The 19,920-nt window shown below is 47.0% G+C and overlaps 2 protein-coding genes and 1 pseudogene across 2 annotated transcripts; 2 read left to right on the top strand and 1 right to left on the bottom strand.

The window, feature by feature from the left end:
* Positions 1 to 7,770: 7,770 nt before the first annotated feature.
* On the top strand, positions 7,771 to 9,586 carry LOC123110054 (AAA-ATPase ASD, mitochondrial). Its single transcript, XM_044530458.1, has one exon. It carries the CDS (start codon positions 7,801 to 7,803, stop codon positions 9,373 to 9,375), a length of 1,575 nt encoding a protein of 524 aa, XP_044386393.1. The 5' UTR covers positions 7,771 to 7,800; the 3' UTR covers positions 9,376 to 9,586.
* A 3,591-nt stretch (positions 9,587 to 13,177) lies between these two features.
* Positions 13,178 to 15,197, top strand: LOC123110053 (AAA-ATPase ASD, mitochondrial-like; annotated as a pseudogene).
* A 143-nt stretch (positions 15,198 to 15,340) lies between these two features.
* On the bottom strand, positions 15,341 to 17,867 carry LOC123110052 (protein NUCLEAR FUSION DEFECTIVE 4). The gene is made up of 2 exons (XM_044530457.1): positions 17,372 to 17,867; positions 15,341 to 16,667 (listed from the first exon to the last, which is right to left on the bottom strand). Exons 1-2 carry the CDS (start codon positions 17,822 to 17,824, stop codon positions 15,504 to 15,506), a joined length of 1,617 nt encoding a protein of 538 aa, XP_044386392.1. The 5' UTR covers positions 17,825 to 17,867; the 3' UTR covers positions 15,341 to 15,503.
* Positions 17,868 to 19,920: the final 2,053 nt, after the last annotated feature.

Genomic DNA, 19,920 nt, shown 5'->3' with positions numbered 1-19,920 from the left:
CGGCAATCGAAAACCATGCGATAAGTACCGTCTTTCTTTGGAACAAGTATGACCGGAACGGCACAAGGGCTCAATCTTTCACGTACTTGAGCATTGTCGATGAGTTGTTGGACTTGCCGTTGGATCTCCTTAGTTGGGTTGACACGGTAGGGAGCCTTGTTAAGAAGAGGTGCTCCGGGGATGAGGTCGATTCGGTGCTCAATGCCTCATAGTGGGGGTAGACCCCGAGGTAGCTCATCGGGGAAAACATCTTGGAATTCCTGCAAAAGAGAAGACAACACTAAAGGTAGATCGTGAGAGGTGTTAGTTTTTGGTGCCTCGTCCTTGCACACAAGGACATAGTGCATAACATGTGATGGGTTCTCACACACTTCTCTCATCTCACTTTTGGTGGAAAATAGGACTAAGTTTTTCTTATCGCTCCTCGTGGAGGCACTTGATTTTGGCTTGTGATGCTCACTCTCTTTTGGGTGGATCACTCTCTCACTCTTTTCTCCATGATGGGTGGCTTTCTTGTCGGCGATCACTTGACTTGGAGACATAGGTCGTAGCACATATTCCTTTCCTTTCATCTTGAAGCTATAGTGATTGGTACGCCCGTTGTGGATGACGCCACGGTCAAATTGCCATGGTCGACCAAGAAGGAGGTGGCAAACGGACATCGGGACGACATCACACTCCAAATTGTCTTCATGTGCTCCAATTTTTAAGGAGACTTTGACCGTATGCTCAACTTGTATAGTGCCAGAATCACTTAGCCATCGGACCTTGTAGGGGTGCGGGTGCTTCATCTTGACCAATTGGAGCTTGGAGCATAGTTCTTCACTTGCCAAGTTGTGACAACTACCTCCATCGATGATGACCTTGACGGACCTTCCATTGATGCCGGCCTTTGTGTGGAAGATGTGGCATCTTTGGTCTTCATCTTGTTATTGTTAAAGAGTCAGGACTTTGGAGACAACGAGAGCGGGGCTCGAATCCTCATCACAAAAGACTTGATCATCTTCATCTTTGTTCACGCGCCGGTGCATGGCCACTTGCTCAATGGGCTTCCAATTCCTCTTCACTCATGGAGTCATAGGTTCCGTCGTCGTTGAGGATCATGGTGCGCTTGTTGGTACACTCAAAAGACTTGTGGCCTCGGACGCTGCAAGTGAAACACTTGATAGAACTTGTCTTGACGGTCTCATCGGTTGGAGTAGATGATGAAGCGTGCGGCTTGAAGTTACTTGTAGTAGGAGGGCGACTTGAGGTTGTCAAAGTTTTCTTGTAACTCTACTTGTCGTCGTTGCTTGTAGATGGCTTGGTTGAGATAGAACGTGTTGGAGTCGTTGAAGCTTGGGTGTTGGAGAACCGTAGCTCTTGGACGAGTACTTGGCGTACTTGAAGTCATCTTGCACATGACGTTCCGCTTTGGTAGCTTGATGCACGAGCTCAATGAGGTTAGAGTAGGGTTGGAAATCGGCGATCTTCTTGATGGGATGATTGAGGCCATTCAAGAAACGGACCATAGTTTGCTCATCATCTTCCATGACATTGGCTCTTATGATGGCTATCTCCATTTCCTTGTAGTATTCTTCAACACTCTTTGTTCCTTGCTTGAGGAGTTGGAGCTTCTTGAAGAGATCGCTATTGTAGTAGGTGGGCACAAAGCGTGCTCGCATGACATCTTTCATTTGAGCCCAAGTGGTGATTGGTGGTTCACCTCTGGCTTCTCGGCGCTCAAGGACTTGTTCCCACCATATGAGCACATAGTCTTGGAACTCAAGTGATGCCATAGTGATCTTCTTCTCTTCCTCATAGTTGTGCAAGCAAAAGATTTTGTCGACCTTCAATGCCCATGAAAGGTACTCTTCGGGATCATTGCTTCCGGTGAACTTGGGCATGGTAAAGTTGAGCTTGCCATAGCGTTGCTCTTCATTGTGTTGGGGTCGAGGATGACGCCCTTGACGTGGAGGATTGTCGACCTCATGTTGCTCTTGGCGTGGAGGATGTTCGTAGTCATCATGTTCTTGTTGAACTTGAGGTTCTTGGCGCGGTTGAGGAGGAACTTGACGAACTTGAGGAGGAGCTTGTCGAGCTTGACGATGCACTCTTGGTTTGTAGTGCCGCTCTTGGATTTCTTCGCGAAGTGCTTCCTCTTGATTGCACCTATCTCGGTTGTGGTTGGCAATGGCTCGACTTGATTCTTGAAGGGCACATGCCTCAAGAGCTTGTGCTTCACGATGTTGTGTTTGAAGACGTTGAGCCTCGATGTCTTGTTCGTCTTGATGTTGTCGCGCTCGCTCTTCCTCTTGGTGACATTGACATTGTCGTTCTTGAGCTTGTGCAAGAGGAACTTGGTGTTGACGATGACAATGTGCTTGCTCGCCGACTTGATCTTGTGGATGATTGCCGTGTGGAGGATTGCGAGTTGCTTGATGGTCTTGACATGCGGCTCAGCGTAGAGTGTTCGATGACGGTGTACTTGAGTCGGAGAGGATTTCATCGCAGTGTCGACTCGAGTGGATCCGTCTTCAGTAGGACGAAGTGGTAGAATGGCGGTTCACCAACGAGGCACGAATCTCGTCCATTCTCTCTTGTTTGTGAGCGTCCAGCTTGTTGTCGAAGTAGTCTCTTGTTCGTTTCTTGGAGAGTCGCAAGTCGGTGGCAAGATTGGCGATGCGGTCACTCATTGCTTGTTGCTCTTGATGCAAATCTCTTTGTGCACCGAAGAGGTGGCTCTTGGTGACGTAGGATGACATGTCGTCGTCTTGCTCGATGAAGAGTGGGTTGGTAGAAGAACTTGGCCTATCCATCATTCCAAGAAAATATGTGAGTGGGAGAAAGAGAAGAACTTATACCAAATGCACCTTGACAGATGTTGAAGATGGATCAATGATCACTGAAATGTGGACAAGGAAATAGCACAATTGGTACTAATTCTTGTCGGTTCTCACGCCTACACACGTAAAAGCTTATGGTGGAGCTTGGTTAGGATGGTGGCACAAAATTTGATGCAATTGTTAGTGAGCTTCAATAATGTTGGAAAAGATGCACAAATTTGCAAATGCAACAAGTAGACCAATAGCAAGATATGGTACAAGGAAACACACACGCAGATAGATAAGTGGGGTCGTGCAACCAAGGTATGAGCCAAAATGTGGAATCCATGAAAATGCTCATGTTGCACAACACTAGAGAGACGCTAGCACGATTGCACAATAGGCGGATACGGAACTTGTGTACAAACTACTAGGCAAAAATGCAACGACTTCTATCCCAAGTATGCTATATGTATGGTATTCCGATGCTATGATCCAAGATGATCGGATATGACAATCTTAATGTAGTATAATGCTATAGTTCTTGCTTATAAGCTCTTTGCTTATCTTTCCCTTTTTGCTTAAAAGATTATTTGGCTCTTTGAATTTTGAGCTTGTTTCTCATGCAAAACTTCATGAACCAAGGTAGCAATTGTGTATGCGATGACAACTTTGTGACACAAAAGATGATGCCAAGATATGCACCACTATGATATGGTATGTATGCTATGTGGAATATGATCACTAATGTGCACAAGTCACGTTGCCGGCAATACTCAAAGGCTAGTCTCGATGGGTAAGCAACACAAAAGTAAGCCTATGTCAGCAAATGGCATGGAAAGACAAAGATGGCGTCGAGGTTACCGCCGCGGTAGTCGTTTGTAGGCATGGACGATAGTTGGCGATGTCGAGTCCTTGACGAAGATGAGCGGTGGTGATGTAGATGTCGAACCGTACCTATATACCCGAAATACAATAGGACACGAGAACCACAACTCAAATTCTCAAAGACCAAAACGGTTCAAAATCGTCGTATGTGGTAGCGGTGATCGATGGTGGAAGGTGGAGAGTTGGTGGTGGCCGAACTGAACTTTTTCAGTTTCGTCAGGGTTCAGCGGACGTCCGGTGGAGAGCGGTCGTCCGGTCGTCGGACGTCCGGTGGTTAGCGGTCGTCCGGTGCCTGGGTGGAATCGGGCACGGGATGAACACACGGGGTCGTGGAGGAGGGAGGTGGAGACGTCAAATCCGAGCGATTTTGTGGATGGAAATGGTGGAGAAGATGGGGGAAAGCTAGATCCACACGTGTCAAAGAAAATGCATGGATCAAATCCAACAAAACTTCATCACACCAACAAATCACAAAATAATTTGGGGCTTTTTTTGGTGTGGATTTTTGGATTAGGACAAAAAACAACAACATCAAGCTAGAAAACAAAGGGTAGGGGCTCGAAAAAAGTGATCAACGTGGCTCATGATACCAAGATGATGTAGGGTAGAACCCTAGACACCCGATCTTTCACATTTGGAGAGAATCCTACCAAGAACACGAAGAACACGAGAGGGGAAACGAGGGGAACACGAGGGAAACACAAGAGAAAACACTCAACCAACAAGAAGATAGTCACACCTGTGCTAGATCCTCGAAACACAAAAGGGTACAAGATTCGAATCCAACAAGGGACGACACATAGGGTAACCGGTTCTTCTTCGTGAGGATGTCTTGAATCCAAGTGGATCTTCTCCGAAGAGGGATCGGTCCCTCGCGGTGGAGTAGATCCGGATGGATGAGCAAAACTCTATCTCAAAGTATGAGCTATCACAATGCTAACGTTGACTAGGAGGAGGAGGATGTCTATTTATAGTATAAGTGCAAAATGTGGACGAAATGAAGGGGTACATGGCCTTTGGGGCCGAGACTGCGCATTCAGGTAGCGGACGTCCGGTCTCTACTGGTCGTCCGGTCGCTCGCGGACGTCCGGACGTCTGGTAGGGCTCGGACTTCCGCTGATTTGGATCGGGTGCAGGGGTGCCGGACATCCGGTGGTTTCCAGTCTTCCAGTCGTCGGCCGTCCGCTAGATCCGATCTTCTGTACATTCGGCTCGGGTGCTGACTCGCCGGTCGTCCGGTGCAGGTCCGTCGTCCGCTCGCTGGGCAGTGTAGTCAGCTATGCCTTCAGGGGCCGGACGTCCGGTCCTTGTCGGACGTCCGCTCACTGGAGCATTAGGAGCCGAATGTCCGGTCCCTGGCGGACATCTGCGGGCTGGAGCTTCTTCGGTCGCTCTTCTTCTTGTCCTTCATGCTCGATGTCCTCGCCGTCTTGGCCATTGGGCGTAGCTGTTCCGTTGCCTTCTTCTAAGTACCCAATCACACATAGTGTTTCCGCTTGAGGTAGTAGCCATGTCTCATGTGTAGAAAAGGGTAGTTTGGAGAGGAGCGAGTTCACCTTATTATCGATAGCCTTTGCTCGAGCTCTTGTCATTGTCTAAGTGGTGTCGTGGGAGATGTAGGTACGTCCATGGGGATGATCGTGGGATGCTCCGCATCACCCTGTTGCCTTGTGTTCATTCTGCCACCCTGGATCTGTCCATTGTTCGACAATCTTCTCCCAGCACGAACATTTGTTAGCGCACCACCGAGGAATCACTTGTAAAGTAAACAAATACATATTAGCAAGGAATATAATTTGCGGTAATGTAGGGAATAGCAAGATCCATCTTCACATGCCTTGAAGTAATTTTCCCGTGAAAGATGCTTCCCTCGAGCGTCCTTTTTAGAAATCTTCTGGTTGAGATAGTCCGTGTGATACTTGACCACTAACCGGACGCGCTCCTCATAGTGCATGTCATGGACTAGTTTCTTGGCAATATTCTCAACCACCACATTTGCACGATCCTTCTGACCCTCTACGCATGTATAGAAATCCTATAAACATGCATACATGTGAGAAGGGTAAAATCATGACTATGGCAAATTTAAACCTTTTGGTATTGACATTCAAGTGTTTGAAAGGACTTACCCAGAAATTGTTGACTGCTACTTCTTGAGCTTGTGTTGGTTTTTCTCTTGAAAAGGAAAGGGTGGTGCAGCAAAGTAGAGATAAGTATTTCCCTTAGTTTGAGAACCAATGTATCAATTCAGTAGGAGACAACACACAAATCACCGAATACATGCACAAATAATCAAACAAACTTGCACCCAACGCGATAAAGGGGTTGTTAATCCCTTCACGGTTACTTGCAAAAGTGAGATCTGATAGAGATAGATAAACGATAAAGTAAATATTTTTGGTATTTTTGGTTTATAGAACGGAAAGTAAAAGATTGCAAGAATAGTAGATCGGAAACTAAAATTGTAGATCAGACACTTGTATGATGGAAAATAGACCCGAGGTCCATAGGTTTCACTAGAGGCTTCTCTCAAAATAAAAAATAATACGGTAGGTGAACAAATTACTGCTGAACAATTGATAGAAAAGCGATAGTTATGACGATATCTGAGGCAATGATCATGAATATAGGCATCACGTCTGTGTCAAGTAGACCGAAACGATTCTGCATCTACTACTATTACTTCACACATCGACCGCTATCCAACATGCATCTAGAGTATTAAGTTCATAAAGAATGGAGTAATGCATTAATTAAGATGCCATGATGTAGAGAAATTAACCCAAGCAATATGATGAAAACCTCATCTTTTTATCCTCGATGGCAACAATACAATACGTGCCTTGCTGCCCCTACTGTCACTGGGAAAGGACACCGTAAGATTGAACCCAAAGCTAAGCACTTCTCCCATTGCAAGAAAAACCAATCTAATTGGCTAAACCAAACCGATAGTTCGAAGAGAATTACAAAGATATCAAATCATGCATATAGGAATTCAGAGAAGATTCAAATAATATTCGTAGATAAGCTGATCATGAATCCACAGTTCATCGGATCTCGGCAAACACATCACAAAAAAGGATTACATCGACTAGATCTCCAAGAGCATCGAGGTGAACATGGTATTGAGAATTAAAGAGAGAGAAGAAGCAATCTAGCTACTAGCTATGGACCCGTAGGTCTGTGGTAAACTACTCACGTTTCATCGGAAGGGCAATGGTGTTGATGTAGAAGCCCTCCGTGATCGAATCCCCCTCCAGCAGGACGCCGAAAAAAGCCCGTAAATGGGATCTCACGGGTACAAAATGTTGCGGCAGCGAAAAAGTGTTTTTATAGATGCCCCTGTTTGGTTTGGGGACATATGAAAATATATAGACGAAAGGATTATGTCAGGAGTTTGCATGCTGTCTAGCAAAGATGACGTCTCGGTCTTGGTGCTGCGCCTTGCCTCCTCCTTCCTTTCCCGCAAAAATGAACCACTCCAAGTCCCCAATGCAAATTCAGTTAACTTACATATAACTATTGCAATAAATATTACTCCTCCCTCCATCACAAAATAATTGACTTAAGTTTATATTAACTTTGTACTGAAGTTAATACAAAGTAAAGTTACTTATTTTGGAAGTGACGGAGTACATGGACTCATGCATCCTCAGCAGTCAGCAAAACCATGTCGTCACCCATGCTTCGATTTGCCGACCACTGGCCGTGTCACCGGCCTGCCTCGTCTGTGTTCTATACTCGGCTGTCAGTCTCAGAGATGCAATCCATGAGCTAAAAATAGCGACGGAGTTGCCATCAACAATCGGAGCATCTTGGCATTTGGCCACAAAGTAGAGACTGCCTTGAGAGTTAAGTAACTCCGTTTCCTTGGACTGTTCCATCTACGCTCGCTCGCCGCTTCTTCTCGCCTCCGACAGCTCCTCCTCACCTGCTCCCACGCAGACGGCGACGACGATGACGACAACGACAACGACTACACGCTGCTCAGCTTCAACCTAAGCAGATAACCGGTTCACCACACGAATCATTGGCATTATATATATGTGTGCAGGTCGAGCTACAGCTTTCCATCGGGACAACACCAAGAGGACGTCCAGTTGCAGCAATGGCGGCAATCATGGTAGAGAGGTGGGCGGGGTTCGGGTCGGCTATGGCGACCGTCATCTTTCTCTGGTCCGTGGTGCAGAACTACGTACCTCCCACCTTCCGCCTCTACCTCACCGCCTGGGCCGCAAAGGTCGCCGCCTGCTTCAACCCCTACCTCCAAATCACCATCTCCGAGTATGGCGCCGAGCGCTTCCAGCGTAGCGACTTCTTCCTCGCCGTTGAGGCCTACCTCAGCGAGGCATGCGCCCGGCGCGCACGGAAGCTCAAGGCCGAGCTCGGCAAGGACAGCAAGAACCTCCAGGTCACCGTCGACGACCACGACGAGGTCACCGACGACTTCTCCGGCACGACCATCTGGTGGTACGCCTCCAAGCGGCAGTCCAAGGCCCAAGTCATCAGCTTCTACCCCGGCGAGGACGAGCGGCGCTTCTACAAGGTCATCTTCCACAGGCGCCACCGCGACCTTGTCGTCGACTCCTACCTGCCCTTCGTGCTCGGCGAGGGTCGCGCCGTCACCGTCAAGAACCGCCAGCGCCGTCTCTTCACCAACAACGCCAGCCGCAACTGGAACCCCTACCGCAGCAAGAGCGTCTGGAGCCACGTCCCCTTCGAGCACCCCGCCACCTTCGACACGCTCGCCATGCACCCCGATGAGAAGGAGGCCATCGTTGACGACCTCATGGCATTCCAGGAGAGCAAGGACTACTATGCAAAGGTCGGCAAGGCGTGGAAGCGCGGGTACCTCCTTTATGGACCGCCCGGCACCGGCAAGTCCACCATGATCGCCGCCATGGCCAACTTCCTTGACTACGATGTCTACGATCTCGAGCTCACTGCTGTCAAGAACAACACCGAGCTGCGGAAGCTCTTCATCGAGACCACGGGCAAGTCCATCATCGTCATAGAGGACATCGACTGCTCGATTGACCTCACCGGAAAACGCCGCAAGGACAAGAAGGCCTCTGGAGACAAGGACTCCGACAGTGATGACAAACCCAAGCTACCGATGGATCCAGAGAAGGACGACGCCACCAAGGTGACGCTCTCGGGCCTCCTCAACTTCATCGACGGGCTATGGTCTGCTTGCGGGGGTGAGCGGATCATCATCTTCACCACCAACCACAAGGAGAAGCTCGATCCGGCGCTGATCCGTCGAGGAAGGATGGACAAGCATATCGAGATGTCATACTGCCGCTTCGAGGGCTTCAAGGTTCTAGCCAAGAACTACCTAGATGTCATTGAGCATGACCTGTTTGGGGAAATTCAGCGGCTACTCGAGGAGACCGACATGTCGCCCGCCGATGTTGCAGAGAATCTGATGCCAATGTCGAAGAAGAAAAAGAGGGACCCTGATTTGTGTTTCTCAGGCCTCGTCGAGGCGCTCAAGCAGGCCAAGGAAGGCGCGGCAGCAGCGGCGGCCAAGGCGAAGGCGGAAGAAGAGGCCAAGGAGGCTGAAGCAAAGAAAGTTAAGGAGAAAGAGGAGACGGAGGTGAAGAAAGCAAAGGAGGAAAACAAAGGGAAGGACAAAGCACCGGAGAAAGCCAATGGAGACATCAAAGAAGGTGACAAGTGAAGTGATACCAAGAAAGGAAGCAAAGGAAAAAAGAATGAGCTTGTTCACTAGTACAAAAAGAAAATGCAGTGTTTGGTCACAGAAAATATAAACTCTCAACCGAAATATTATGTGTTGTATCTCTCATTTGTAATATCTGCCCCCTTATATATATAAGCGCTATTCGTTCCCCTGGGTGAGAAATAGTTATTCTTCACCCATTTTCTATTCTGACTTCAATGCATCGTATTTTTACATTTCGTAAATTTTGCCTTATTTCATACATAAAAAAAGTAAGAAAATATATACTCGCCTCAAAAAATATTTTATGTTACGTAAAATAACGAATGTAAAAACATAGTGTAAAACGTACATAAAATGTGATTTTTCTGGTCTTATAACCTATACTTTTGTTTTTTATACCAAAGTTTATATATTAAACCAATATGCATGCAACTATTTATATTCTAAACATAATTTATTTAGAAAGCGATCATAAGATTACCTCGGGTGAAGAATAAATTATTGTGCATCCTGGATGATGAATATTAATACTATATATATATATATATATATATATATATATATATATATATATATATAGTATTATTTTCGGTAAAACTATACAAAATGCTAACAAGACCCATCCGCTTTACCTACACCAAAATGCTAACGACTTTTTCTATCGGGAATTAAACCTAAACATGGCATAAGAAGCTTCTCTACCATTTCACCAACACAATATCGTCACTACGCATGACAGTGACACAGCATGCAACTAGCAATCGGAACTTACCCTGCTCCTTCCAGTTAATTGATTAAGCAACCCAAATTTGAATTTGCCTTTCCACCTAGTAATTAATTGATTAAGCAACTAAGTTCTGCATCTTTTCCATGCGTTGCATGAACTTACCCAGCCCTGATAGCTACTCTTCACCTGCTCCGACGGCAACAACGACCACCGGTCGCGCTCAAGTCAACTTAAGTAAATCACCAGCATTATATACACACACGAACAAGTGGCATCAAGAAGAAGAGAGCTTGCCGGCCATGGCAGCGATGGTGGAGAGGTGGGCGGGGTTGGGCGGCGAGCATCATCTTCCTCGGGTCCGCTGGAGCCGTTTTATGAAGCTTTCCTTCGATACAAGCACTTCAAGCACGGTCTTTGGCAAAACTCACATTTGTTAGTCCACGCACGTGATCACCTTTGAGAAGACTTTACAAAGATCTCATATTGACATGGGCTAGTCGGTGATGCCAAAGCCAACCCACATCAACTTTAGCCATTAGGCAAGTCGCGGTCTTAGTGGTAGTGGGTCGTTCCGAAAAGTTCACCACATAGAGACCGTTCTCGACATGCCCAACAAAGGCTACTTTAAGAATATTGCTCCACAAAAGGGCCACGGTGTCAAGATCAAAGAATGTTGCAAAGCCCATAATTGCAAGTTGACGAATGGAAAGTAAATTGTATGCAAGAGACTCAACAAGTATGAGCTTCCCAATAGTTAAATCTTGAGAGATGACTACCTTGCCAAGTCCCAATACTTTAGAAGTTGAGGCATCAGCAAATTAAAGATGGGTGGGCATAGATGGAATTGGTGCACATTCACCACCAAGTCCTTACTCCCGGTCATATGATTTGTTACTCCACTATCAAGCAACAATGACACTCCACCGGAAAAAAAAACTCCTACAAGAGATCAATGCTTGGATTTAGGTACCCATTTTTGAATGGGTCATTTGACGTTAGCAACAAGGGTCTTAGGAACCCAAATAGACCATTCAATGTACTCATAGTAAGAACCAACGAATTTGGCATAAACATGCCCATCACTAGCACGGCATAAACGTCATCGTCAAGAACCGCCAGCGCCGCCTCTTCACAAACTGGGACGTGGATTTTTTTGAACATCTGCACCCGGGCCCAGCTATCCTGGCTGTCCAATATTGCTTTAAGATCCGTGCAACACAACTAACTTTCTATATGAAATTTTCTCTTTTTTGTTTCTCTCACGTAGAACATGTCTTGAACTCAAACCTTTGCAGCGTGGCAAAACTTTCTTTTTAGAATCTAGGATAAATCTTTCAGAATTTTTTGTCAAACATAAATATACAAAATATGATTTTTTTATCTAGAAAATCATAATTTGTATATTTATATTTGATAAAAAAATCTGAAAGATTTATCCTAGATTCTAGATAGAAAACTTTGCCATGCTACAAACGTTTGAACTTCAAAACATGTTTTATGTGAGAGAAACAAAAAAAAGAAATATGTTTACATGAATCACGATGCGCAGAATGGATGGCTAGATAGGGAGGACCTGAGTGCAGGTGTTCTATTATATGCTTTCGTCACCAACTGTGGCGGTAAACGGAAGCGCTACCTTCGCAATAGCGTCTGGGACTATGTTAAGTTTATGCACCCGGCCACGTTCGACACGCTCGCCATGGATACCAACCAGAAGGAGGCCATCATCGACGACCTCATCGCATTCAAGGAGGGCAAGGAGTACTACACAAAGGTCGGCAAGGCATGGAAGCGGGGTACCTATTGTACGGCCCACCCGGCACTGGTAAGTCCACCATGATCGCCGCCATGGCCAATTTCCTTGATTACGACGTATATGACTCGAGCTTACGTCGGTCAAGAACAAAACCGAGTTGAGAAAGCTCTTCATCGAGATGACAAGCAAGTCCATCATCGTCATCGAGGACATCGATTGCTCCATTGACCTCACTGGTAAGCGCCGCAAGGGCAAGAAGGCCTCAAGTAACAAGGACTCTGACAATGAATATGAAGCGGACCCGACGGAGCCACAGAAGGACGATGAAAGCAAGGTGACGCTCTCAGGCCTACTCAACTTCATCGACGGGCTATGGTCAGCAAGCGGCGGTGAGCAGATCATCATCTTCACCACCAACCACAAGGAGAAGCTGGACCCGGCGCTAATCCGGCGGGGTAGGATGGACAAGCACATCGAGATGTCCTACTGCCGCTTCGAGGGCTTCAAGGTTCTCGCCAAGAACTACCTAGACATCGTCGAGCATGTGTTGTTCGGCGAGATCCAGCAGCTTCTCGAAGAGACCGACATGTCACCGGCCGATGTGGCAGAGAACCTGATGCCCATGTCAAAGAAGAAAAAGAAGGACCCCAACATGAGCTTGGCAAGCCTTATCGCCGCGCTCAAACAGGCGAAGAAAGATGCTGCCACGGCTGCGGCAGCGGCAAAGGCCAAGGAGGAAGAGGAGGCAGAAGCAAAGAAATCCAAGGAGAAAGAGGAACCCAAGGAAGACAAATGAAAGGTAAAAAACATGACAGGAAGCCAGGTAGCCAACCAAGACATCAAACAAGTTTGCTTGTTCACTAGTGCTCGATTACAACAACAAAAAGGATGTATAGTGTTTGTTCAAATAAATTATGTATCACTCAGCTGGAATAAAATGGTTTTGCTTTCTCTTCTCAATGGTTAATTCACACGGGAAGTTACCTTCAAAAAGTTGCTATATCTGACACCACAATGCATAATTCTAATATGATACTGTTGCAAGTACACAGCGAACATTTTCCTCATTTCTCTACAAAAGACAGCATTCTGGCGTATATAACCTGCCTACAGAACTTGCTCGTCCCAACGAATAATACGAGCGGTACAAAGACAGCATTCTGGCGTATATTCTAACATGATCATGAAGGAGAGTGTGAAGCCAAAGAGAAAGGCAAATGGAGGCACAAAACAAAATATGTATCCCTCAACAAAGAATAATAATGATGATAATTCCTGTGTATGTATGGAATAGTACTACAATACGAAATGCCAACCTCTCACTCCCCTGTCTCAAACGTACTGGGCAAAGGGAATCCACAAGTTTTTTCCATGCGTGCATGGACTGTAGATTCTTCTCAGCTCTGACAGCTCCTCCTCACCTGCTCCGACGACGGCAAAGAAGAACACAAATCTGTTCCGATGACGACAAAAGGTAAAGTCGAACATGCTCCGACGACGACGACAAAAACGAAGACGGAGACGAAGACTCAGGTCAACCTAAGTAAATCACCCACAACTCTCCCGCATTATATATACACATATGCAGGCGCTTCCAGTGCAGATCGAGCTATAGCATTCCAACAAGAAAGCCTCAAGACACAACATCAAGAGGTCCAGCCATGGCGCCCATGGTGGAGTGGTTGCCATGGTTTGGATCGGCGGTGGCGAGCGCCATCTTCTTATGGTCCATGGTGCAGAACCACGTCCCGGACACCCTCCGTCTCTACCTCACCACCCGGGCAGCCAAGCTCACCGCCTGCTTCAACCCTTACCACGAGATCACCATCTCCGAGTACGGCGCCAAGCGATTCCAGCGTAGCGAATTTTTCCTCGCTGTCGAGGCCTACCTGAGCGATGCCTGTGCTCACCATGCACGGAGGCTCAAGGCCGAGCTCGGCAAGGACAGCAAGAACCCCCAAATCACCGTCGACGACCACGAGGAGGTCACCGACGACTTCTCCGGAACCACACTCTGGTGGTATGCCTCCAAGCAGCAATCCAAGGCTAACGTCATCAGCATATACCCAGGCCGGGATGAGAAGCGATTCTACCGGGTCGTCTTTCATAGGCTGACACCGTGAACTCGTTGTTGGCTCCTACCTACCATTTGTCCTCAGCAAGGGCCGTGCCGTCACCATCAACAACCGCCAACGCCGCCTCTTCACCAACAACGCCGGCGGTAGCTGGAACCCTCACCGGGCCAAGAGCGTTTGGAGCCACATCGCATTCGAGCACCCAGCGACGTTCGACACGCTTGCCATGGACCCCGATCAGAAGGAGGCCATCATCAACGACCTCATGGCCTTCTAGGAGGGCAAGGAGTATTATGCAAAAGTCGGCAAGGCATGGAAGCGTGGATACCTCCTATACGGTCCTCCTGGCACGGGCAAGTCCACTATGATTGCCGCCATGGCCAATTTCCTCGACTACGACGTCTACGACCTCGAACTCACGGCCGTCAAGAACAACACCGAGCTGCGGAAGCTCTTCATCGAGACAACAGGCAAATCCATCATCGTCATAGAAGACATTGACTGCTCCGCAGACCTCGCTGGAAAAGGCCACAAGGACAAGAAGGCTTCTGGCGATAAGGACTCTGATGACGATGACAGACCCAAGCTACCAATGGAGCCAGAGAAGGACGATGACACCAAAGTGACGCTCTCTGGCCTGCTCAACTTCATCGACGGGCTGTGGTCGGCCTGCGGAGGTGAGCAGATTATCATCTTCACGACCAATCACAAGGAGAAGCTGGACCCTGCACTGATCCGGCGGGGCAGGATGGACAAGCACATCGAGATGTCCTACTGTCGTTTCGAGGGATTCAAGGTGCTCGCCAAGAACTACATGGACGTCGTCGAGCACGAGCTGTTCGGCGAGATCCAGCAGCTGCTCGAGGAGATCGACATGTCGCCTGCTGATGTGGCGGAGAACCTGATGCCCATGTCAAAGAAGAAGAAGAGGGACCCCGATGTGTGCTTGGCAGGCCTCATCAAGGTGCTCAAGCAGGCCAAGGAAGACGCGGCAGCGGCAAAGGCTAAGGAGGAAGAGGAGGCCAAGGAGGCTGAAGCGAAGAAAGCCAAGGATAAAAAGGAGGGGGAGGCCAAGAAAGACGAAGGGAAGGACAAAGCATTGGAGGAAGCCAATGGAGACCTCATCAAGCAAGGTGACAAGTGAAGTTACAGGAGTTGAGTGTTCCCTTACAAACACAAAAGGATGCAGTGTTTGTTCAAATAAAATATATATCACTCAACTGCAATAAAATAATTAAATAAATAAATAACATTGCTTTCTCTTCTCCAGGAAATGGGCATTATAATGTTGCTACATATTATGTTACAATACCAAATGATAACATGGTATTGATGTAAGAACACAAATATATATCACTCAGCTTCTTCTTCTTTTTTTTTTTTGATAAAGATGTGTCAATCAACTGAAATAAAATAATATTGGTTTATTTTCTCATTTGCTTACTCACACAGGAAGTGACCATTGTATTGTTACTATATAGAGAGAGTGCTACAATACCAAATGCTAACGTGATATTGCTGCAAGAACACAAGGGAAACTGAGAATCGTTTGCATATATGCATTTCTTCATTTATCTACAAAAGAGAGCAGTCGGGCGTATATAACCCGCCTATAAAACTTCCTTGTTCTGACAAACAATACAAAAGCAACAGCAGACCCGAAGACGCAGACACATGCCATGATCATGAAGGAGAGCGCAAAGCAGTGCTTACCGGCGCAGGCAAGCTCACCTTGCGGTGACTCCTTGTCATAGATGAACCCGACCACGCACACCGAGAGGATGTAAGAGCCAACAGGGCTCGCGACGGCCACCGTGTTGAATATGGTGCCGAAATGGTTTAGCCCGAAGATCTCTGAAGTTATGCTCGGCATCAAAGCCCACTGAGACCCGTAGCACAGTCCTACAAGGACGGAGCCGACGTAGAGCGACGCGTGGAAACCGGAGGAGATGATGGCATGGCCTACGCCCATGACCAGAAGCGTCGCGGCTATGAAGAAAGGCCTGCCGACTCCTCGCGACCGGAGGAAGTGATCAGAGACGTAGCCTGCGCCGAACCTCCCTGAGAAGTTCCAGATGCTCCATAGCGACACCAGAGTGCTGGTCTCCCTGCTCGTGTAGCCAAGGGAGCCCCCGATCTGGCTGATGTTGTTCACGGTGGCCAGCCCCGACCCCATCCCGCAGGCCATCGCAACGAAGAGCAGCCAGAAGTCAAGTTTGCACATGGCCTGCACCACGTTCAGGTTCTCTGCTTTGTCCGACGACATGTCCTGACTGTTAGATCCCACGAGCGCCATGCTAGAGCTGGCGTTCTCCGAATCCTGCTGCGCAGTCTCCTCATGAAGAAGTAAACCAGTTTGTTCTTCCGGCGTTGGTTCTTCTTGCTGCTTCGGTTCCGTCCTCTGAGCCCTTACAACAATAGCTGCGGGAGACAGGATCAATAGAAGGAGTATCCCAAAGCAAACGCTCTGCCCGGCTGAACTTATCACGAATACTTGGTCGCAGATTATGACAACCATCAGGAACCCAGCAACAGTAACGGCCATGAGAGAGAAAGCATCGAGGAACTTCTTGTTGTACCGCTCATGAGCGCTGTGGACGTCGACAAAGTACATGAGCAGCAACGCGATGGCTGTGGGTAGTATTGCCAGCATAAGTATGAAACTGCCGGGATCAATACGGAGAGTCCGCTGTACTTGGACCAGTATCGCCCCACTCAAGCCTAGAAACCCCTGTTTGGAAATTAAACAGATGAATCGATGTCATTGGAAGGAGTAGGACATATCTATACTTGTTGTGTAAGAAGACAAATACTAAGTAGTTTGATTTGTTTTTGAGAAACAGAGTGCAGGCTGGGATTATTGAGCAAATTAAGTGTGTGCTATGTACGATCCACACAAGTTGACATCATCACGAATACAGCGCTAGGCGAAAACTCAAGACAACAACGCTGAAAGTTCGGGCAATTAAGACAAAAATGATACTCCACCAGCGAATGAACACTGCATTATTGCCTCTCTGATGTCTCTGGACCAGAAAACATTATAATGAGCTACACAATTGTACTTTTCTATAACCAGCGATGCTGCCTCCCTGGGAGCAAGCATGAATTCCTAGAATGGTTGTGCTGGATGATGAACTACTACAAGTCTTAACAAATCACATTATTCTAGAACTGTTTACCTGTAAGGCTGTGTTGCATCAAAATCACTTTCAGCATATATCTCTGTACTGGTGTGGTATAGTATGCCACCAAAACAGATTTCTCCACATAAAAATGGAACAAAACAAATACTGTTTTCGGTTTGTAGATTGGAGCAGACAAAGGCTGTTTTTGGATTGTTTTCTTGGAACTCACAGAGCAAATTACTGATGCAGAGCAACAGAGCAGAGACTGAATACTACTGTACAAGAAAACAGAGTAAGGGGATCGTACCTTCATGATGCCGATGACGGTGCCGCGGCGGTCGGGGAAGTTCTCTACGGCGGTGACGACATCGGCCGTGTTCATGAAGGTCTGCGCCTGCGCGGCGAGCAGCATGTAGAGGCAGACGAGCGGGAGCGGGGCGGGGACGACCCCGGCGACGGCGAGCCACATGGGGAGGTACCCGGCGGCGCAGAGCGCGGCGCCGGTGAGGAGGACGAGCCAGGGTCGCCTCCGGCCCCCAGAGGGAGCCCACGCGGCGAGGAGGCCGGAGAGGACCCCGACGTTAGCGCCGACGTCCTTGAAGAAGGCGACGGCGTCGAGCGCGGACTGGTCGTAGCCCTGCGACGCCTTGAGCGCCGGCGAGTAGACGCCGAAGCAGTAGCTGCCGCCCGCGAAGCACTGGATCAGCGTGCTCGCCGCCAGCGCCGACCACCGCGTCCGCGCGCGCGACGCCATCGCCATCCCCGCCGCCCCTGCCGGAACAGAAGAGGAAGAAAAGAATTGTCTTTTTTAGCTCGGTGGCTTCAAGGACCTCCCTTTATGCTGCCACGTAAGCTACGTGACACCCACTAGCCGCCGTGTGTCACTGACAGCGTGGGCCCGCTGAGAAGAAACCATCGCAAATGTGAGAAATGGAGAATGTTGTTTTTCTAGGAGAGAGGATGACTGTTTTTTTAAAAGAAATTAAAACAAATTCAATCTATTCATCAACTGTTAAGTTAAGGTAGTACAAATAACACTAGAACTAAAATTTACATCGAGGTTCGTACACCGCCTAGGACGACTACTGAAGCAAGCCGAAGGCACGCCGTCGTCATCTCCCCTCCCTCACCAAGCCGGACAAACCTTATTGTAGTAGATAGTCGGTAAGTTGTCGTGCTAAGGCCCTACAAGACCAGAGCACCAGAACAGCAACCTCTGTCGAAGAAAAGAAGTGTAGATCAGAAGGATTCAACCTGTAGACACACGACCATTGACGAACAAAGAACGAATTCACGTGGATCCACCGTAGACAATCGCCAACCGAATCCTGGATTCGCCGGAGATAAATCTTCACACGCCCTCCAACAATGCAAGAAGCGCCGCCGAAACGGGGACAAGGAGGAAAGAAACTTATTCCATCTGCAGAGGACCATCGTCACCTCGTCTTTCTGAGTAGAACACAAACACTAACAAAACTTAAAAAGATATTAGAAAACGAAGTCCTCACGTTGGTGAAGACCTGGATCCACCGTGTCTCGATGGCCCTAAGGCCACATAGGACCAGGCATGGACGGCTAACACCGACGGGAGGCACAAGCCAAGCAGTGTTTTTTTTTAATTTGAGCATGATTATCAAAAAATGAATTCTTAACAAGGATCCTAGCCAAGTTGTTGGGCATTTTCTTTTACATTGTAAATAATGCATCTGAATGTTGTCGTCATCTAGCTATGGTTTTGCTTTTGTCATGTGGACATGTGGTATTCAGATACACGCGCACGTTCTCTTGTGAGTTTGGCTGCGTATTTGTACCAAGAAACATACATATATAGGATAATCTTTTTCATATATTATTATTTCAGCACTTTCATATATTATTATTTCAGCACTCTATTTATTGGCTACTCACTGTGGACCAAGAAACATATGTATATAGGTGATCTTCTGCTAGCTACAATTTTACCAAAAAGGATGGATCAGAGCATCCCTAGCAGATTGTACAAAAGCTCGACGGCTCGTAAAACTCTGCCATTTTACGGGATTAAGTATTTTTCCGGCTAAAATATATCCATTAGATTTAGAATAAAAGCTTATAAAACATAAAAATAATAATGCTTCAAAGCATACTAACAAATAATCATGTAATATCAAAATAGCATAGCCAAAGAAAGCTTATCCCTATAAAATCATATAGTTAGGCCATGCTTCATTTTCATTACACAAAATACTCCCATCATGTACAACCTCGATGACGAGCCGAGCAATTGGTTCATACTTTTTAACGCGCTTCAGCTTTTTCAACTCTTACGCAATATATGAGCGCAAGCCATGGACATAACACTATGATGGTTTATGGTGGTTGTGAGGACAAAAAGGGAGAAGATAATCTCATATCAACTAGGCATATTAACGGGCTGTATGGAGATGTCCATTAATAAATATCAATGTGAGTGAGTAGGGATTGACATGCAACGGATGCACTATAGCTATAAAATATATGAAAGCTCAACAAAAGAAACTAAGTGGGTGTGCATCCAACTTGCTTGCTCACAAAGATCTAGGGCACTTTGAGGAAGCCCATCATTGAAATATACAAGTCAAGTTCTATAATGAAAAATTCCCACTAGTATATGAAAGTGATACCATATAAGACTCTCTATCATGAAGATCATGGTGCTATTTTGAAGCACAAGTGTGGAAAAAGAGATAGTAGCATTGTCCCTTCTCTCTTTTTCTCTCATTTTTTTTCCTTTTTTTCTTTTTCTTTTTTTTCTTTAGCCTCTTTTTTTTTCTTTTTGGCCTTTCTCAAATTTTTTCCTCTTTTCTCATTTTTTCTTTTTTTTTTCTTTTTGATGGG

Source organism: Triticum aestivum, chromosome 5B (genome assembly GCF_018294505.1).
Source record: "Triticum aestivum cultivar Chinese Spring chromosome 5B, IWGSC CS RefSeq v2.1, whole genome shotgun sequence".
NCBI classification, from domain to species: domain Eukaryota; kingdom Viridiplantae; phylum Streptophyta; class Magnoliopsida; order Poales; family Poaceae; genus Triticum; species Triticum aestivum.
The sequence above is the reverse complement of the archived record's forward strand: the minus strand, read 5'-3'. Positions and strand labels throughout refer to the sequence as shown.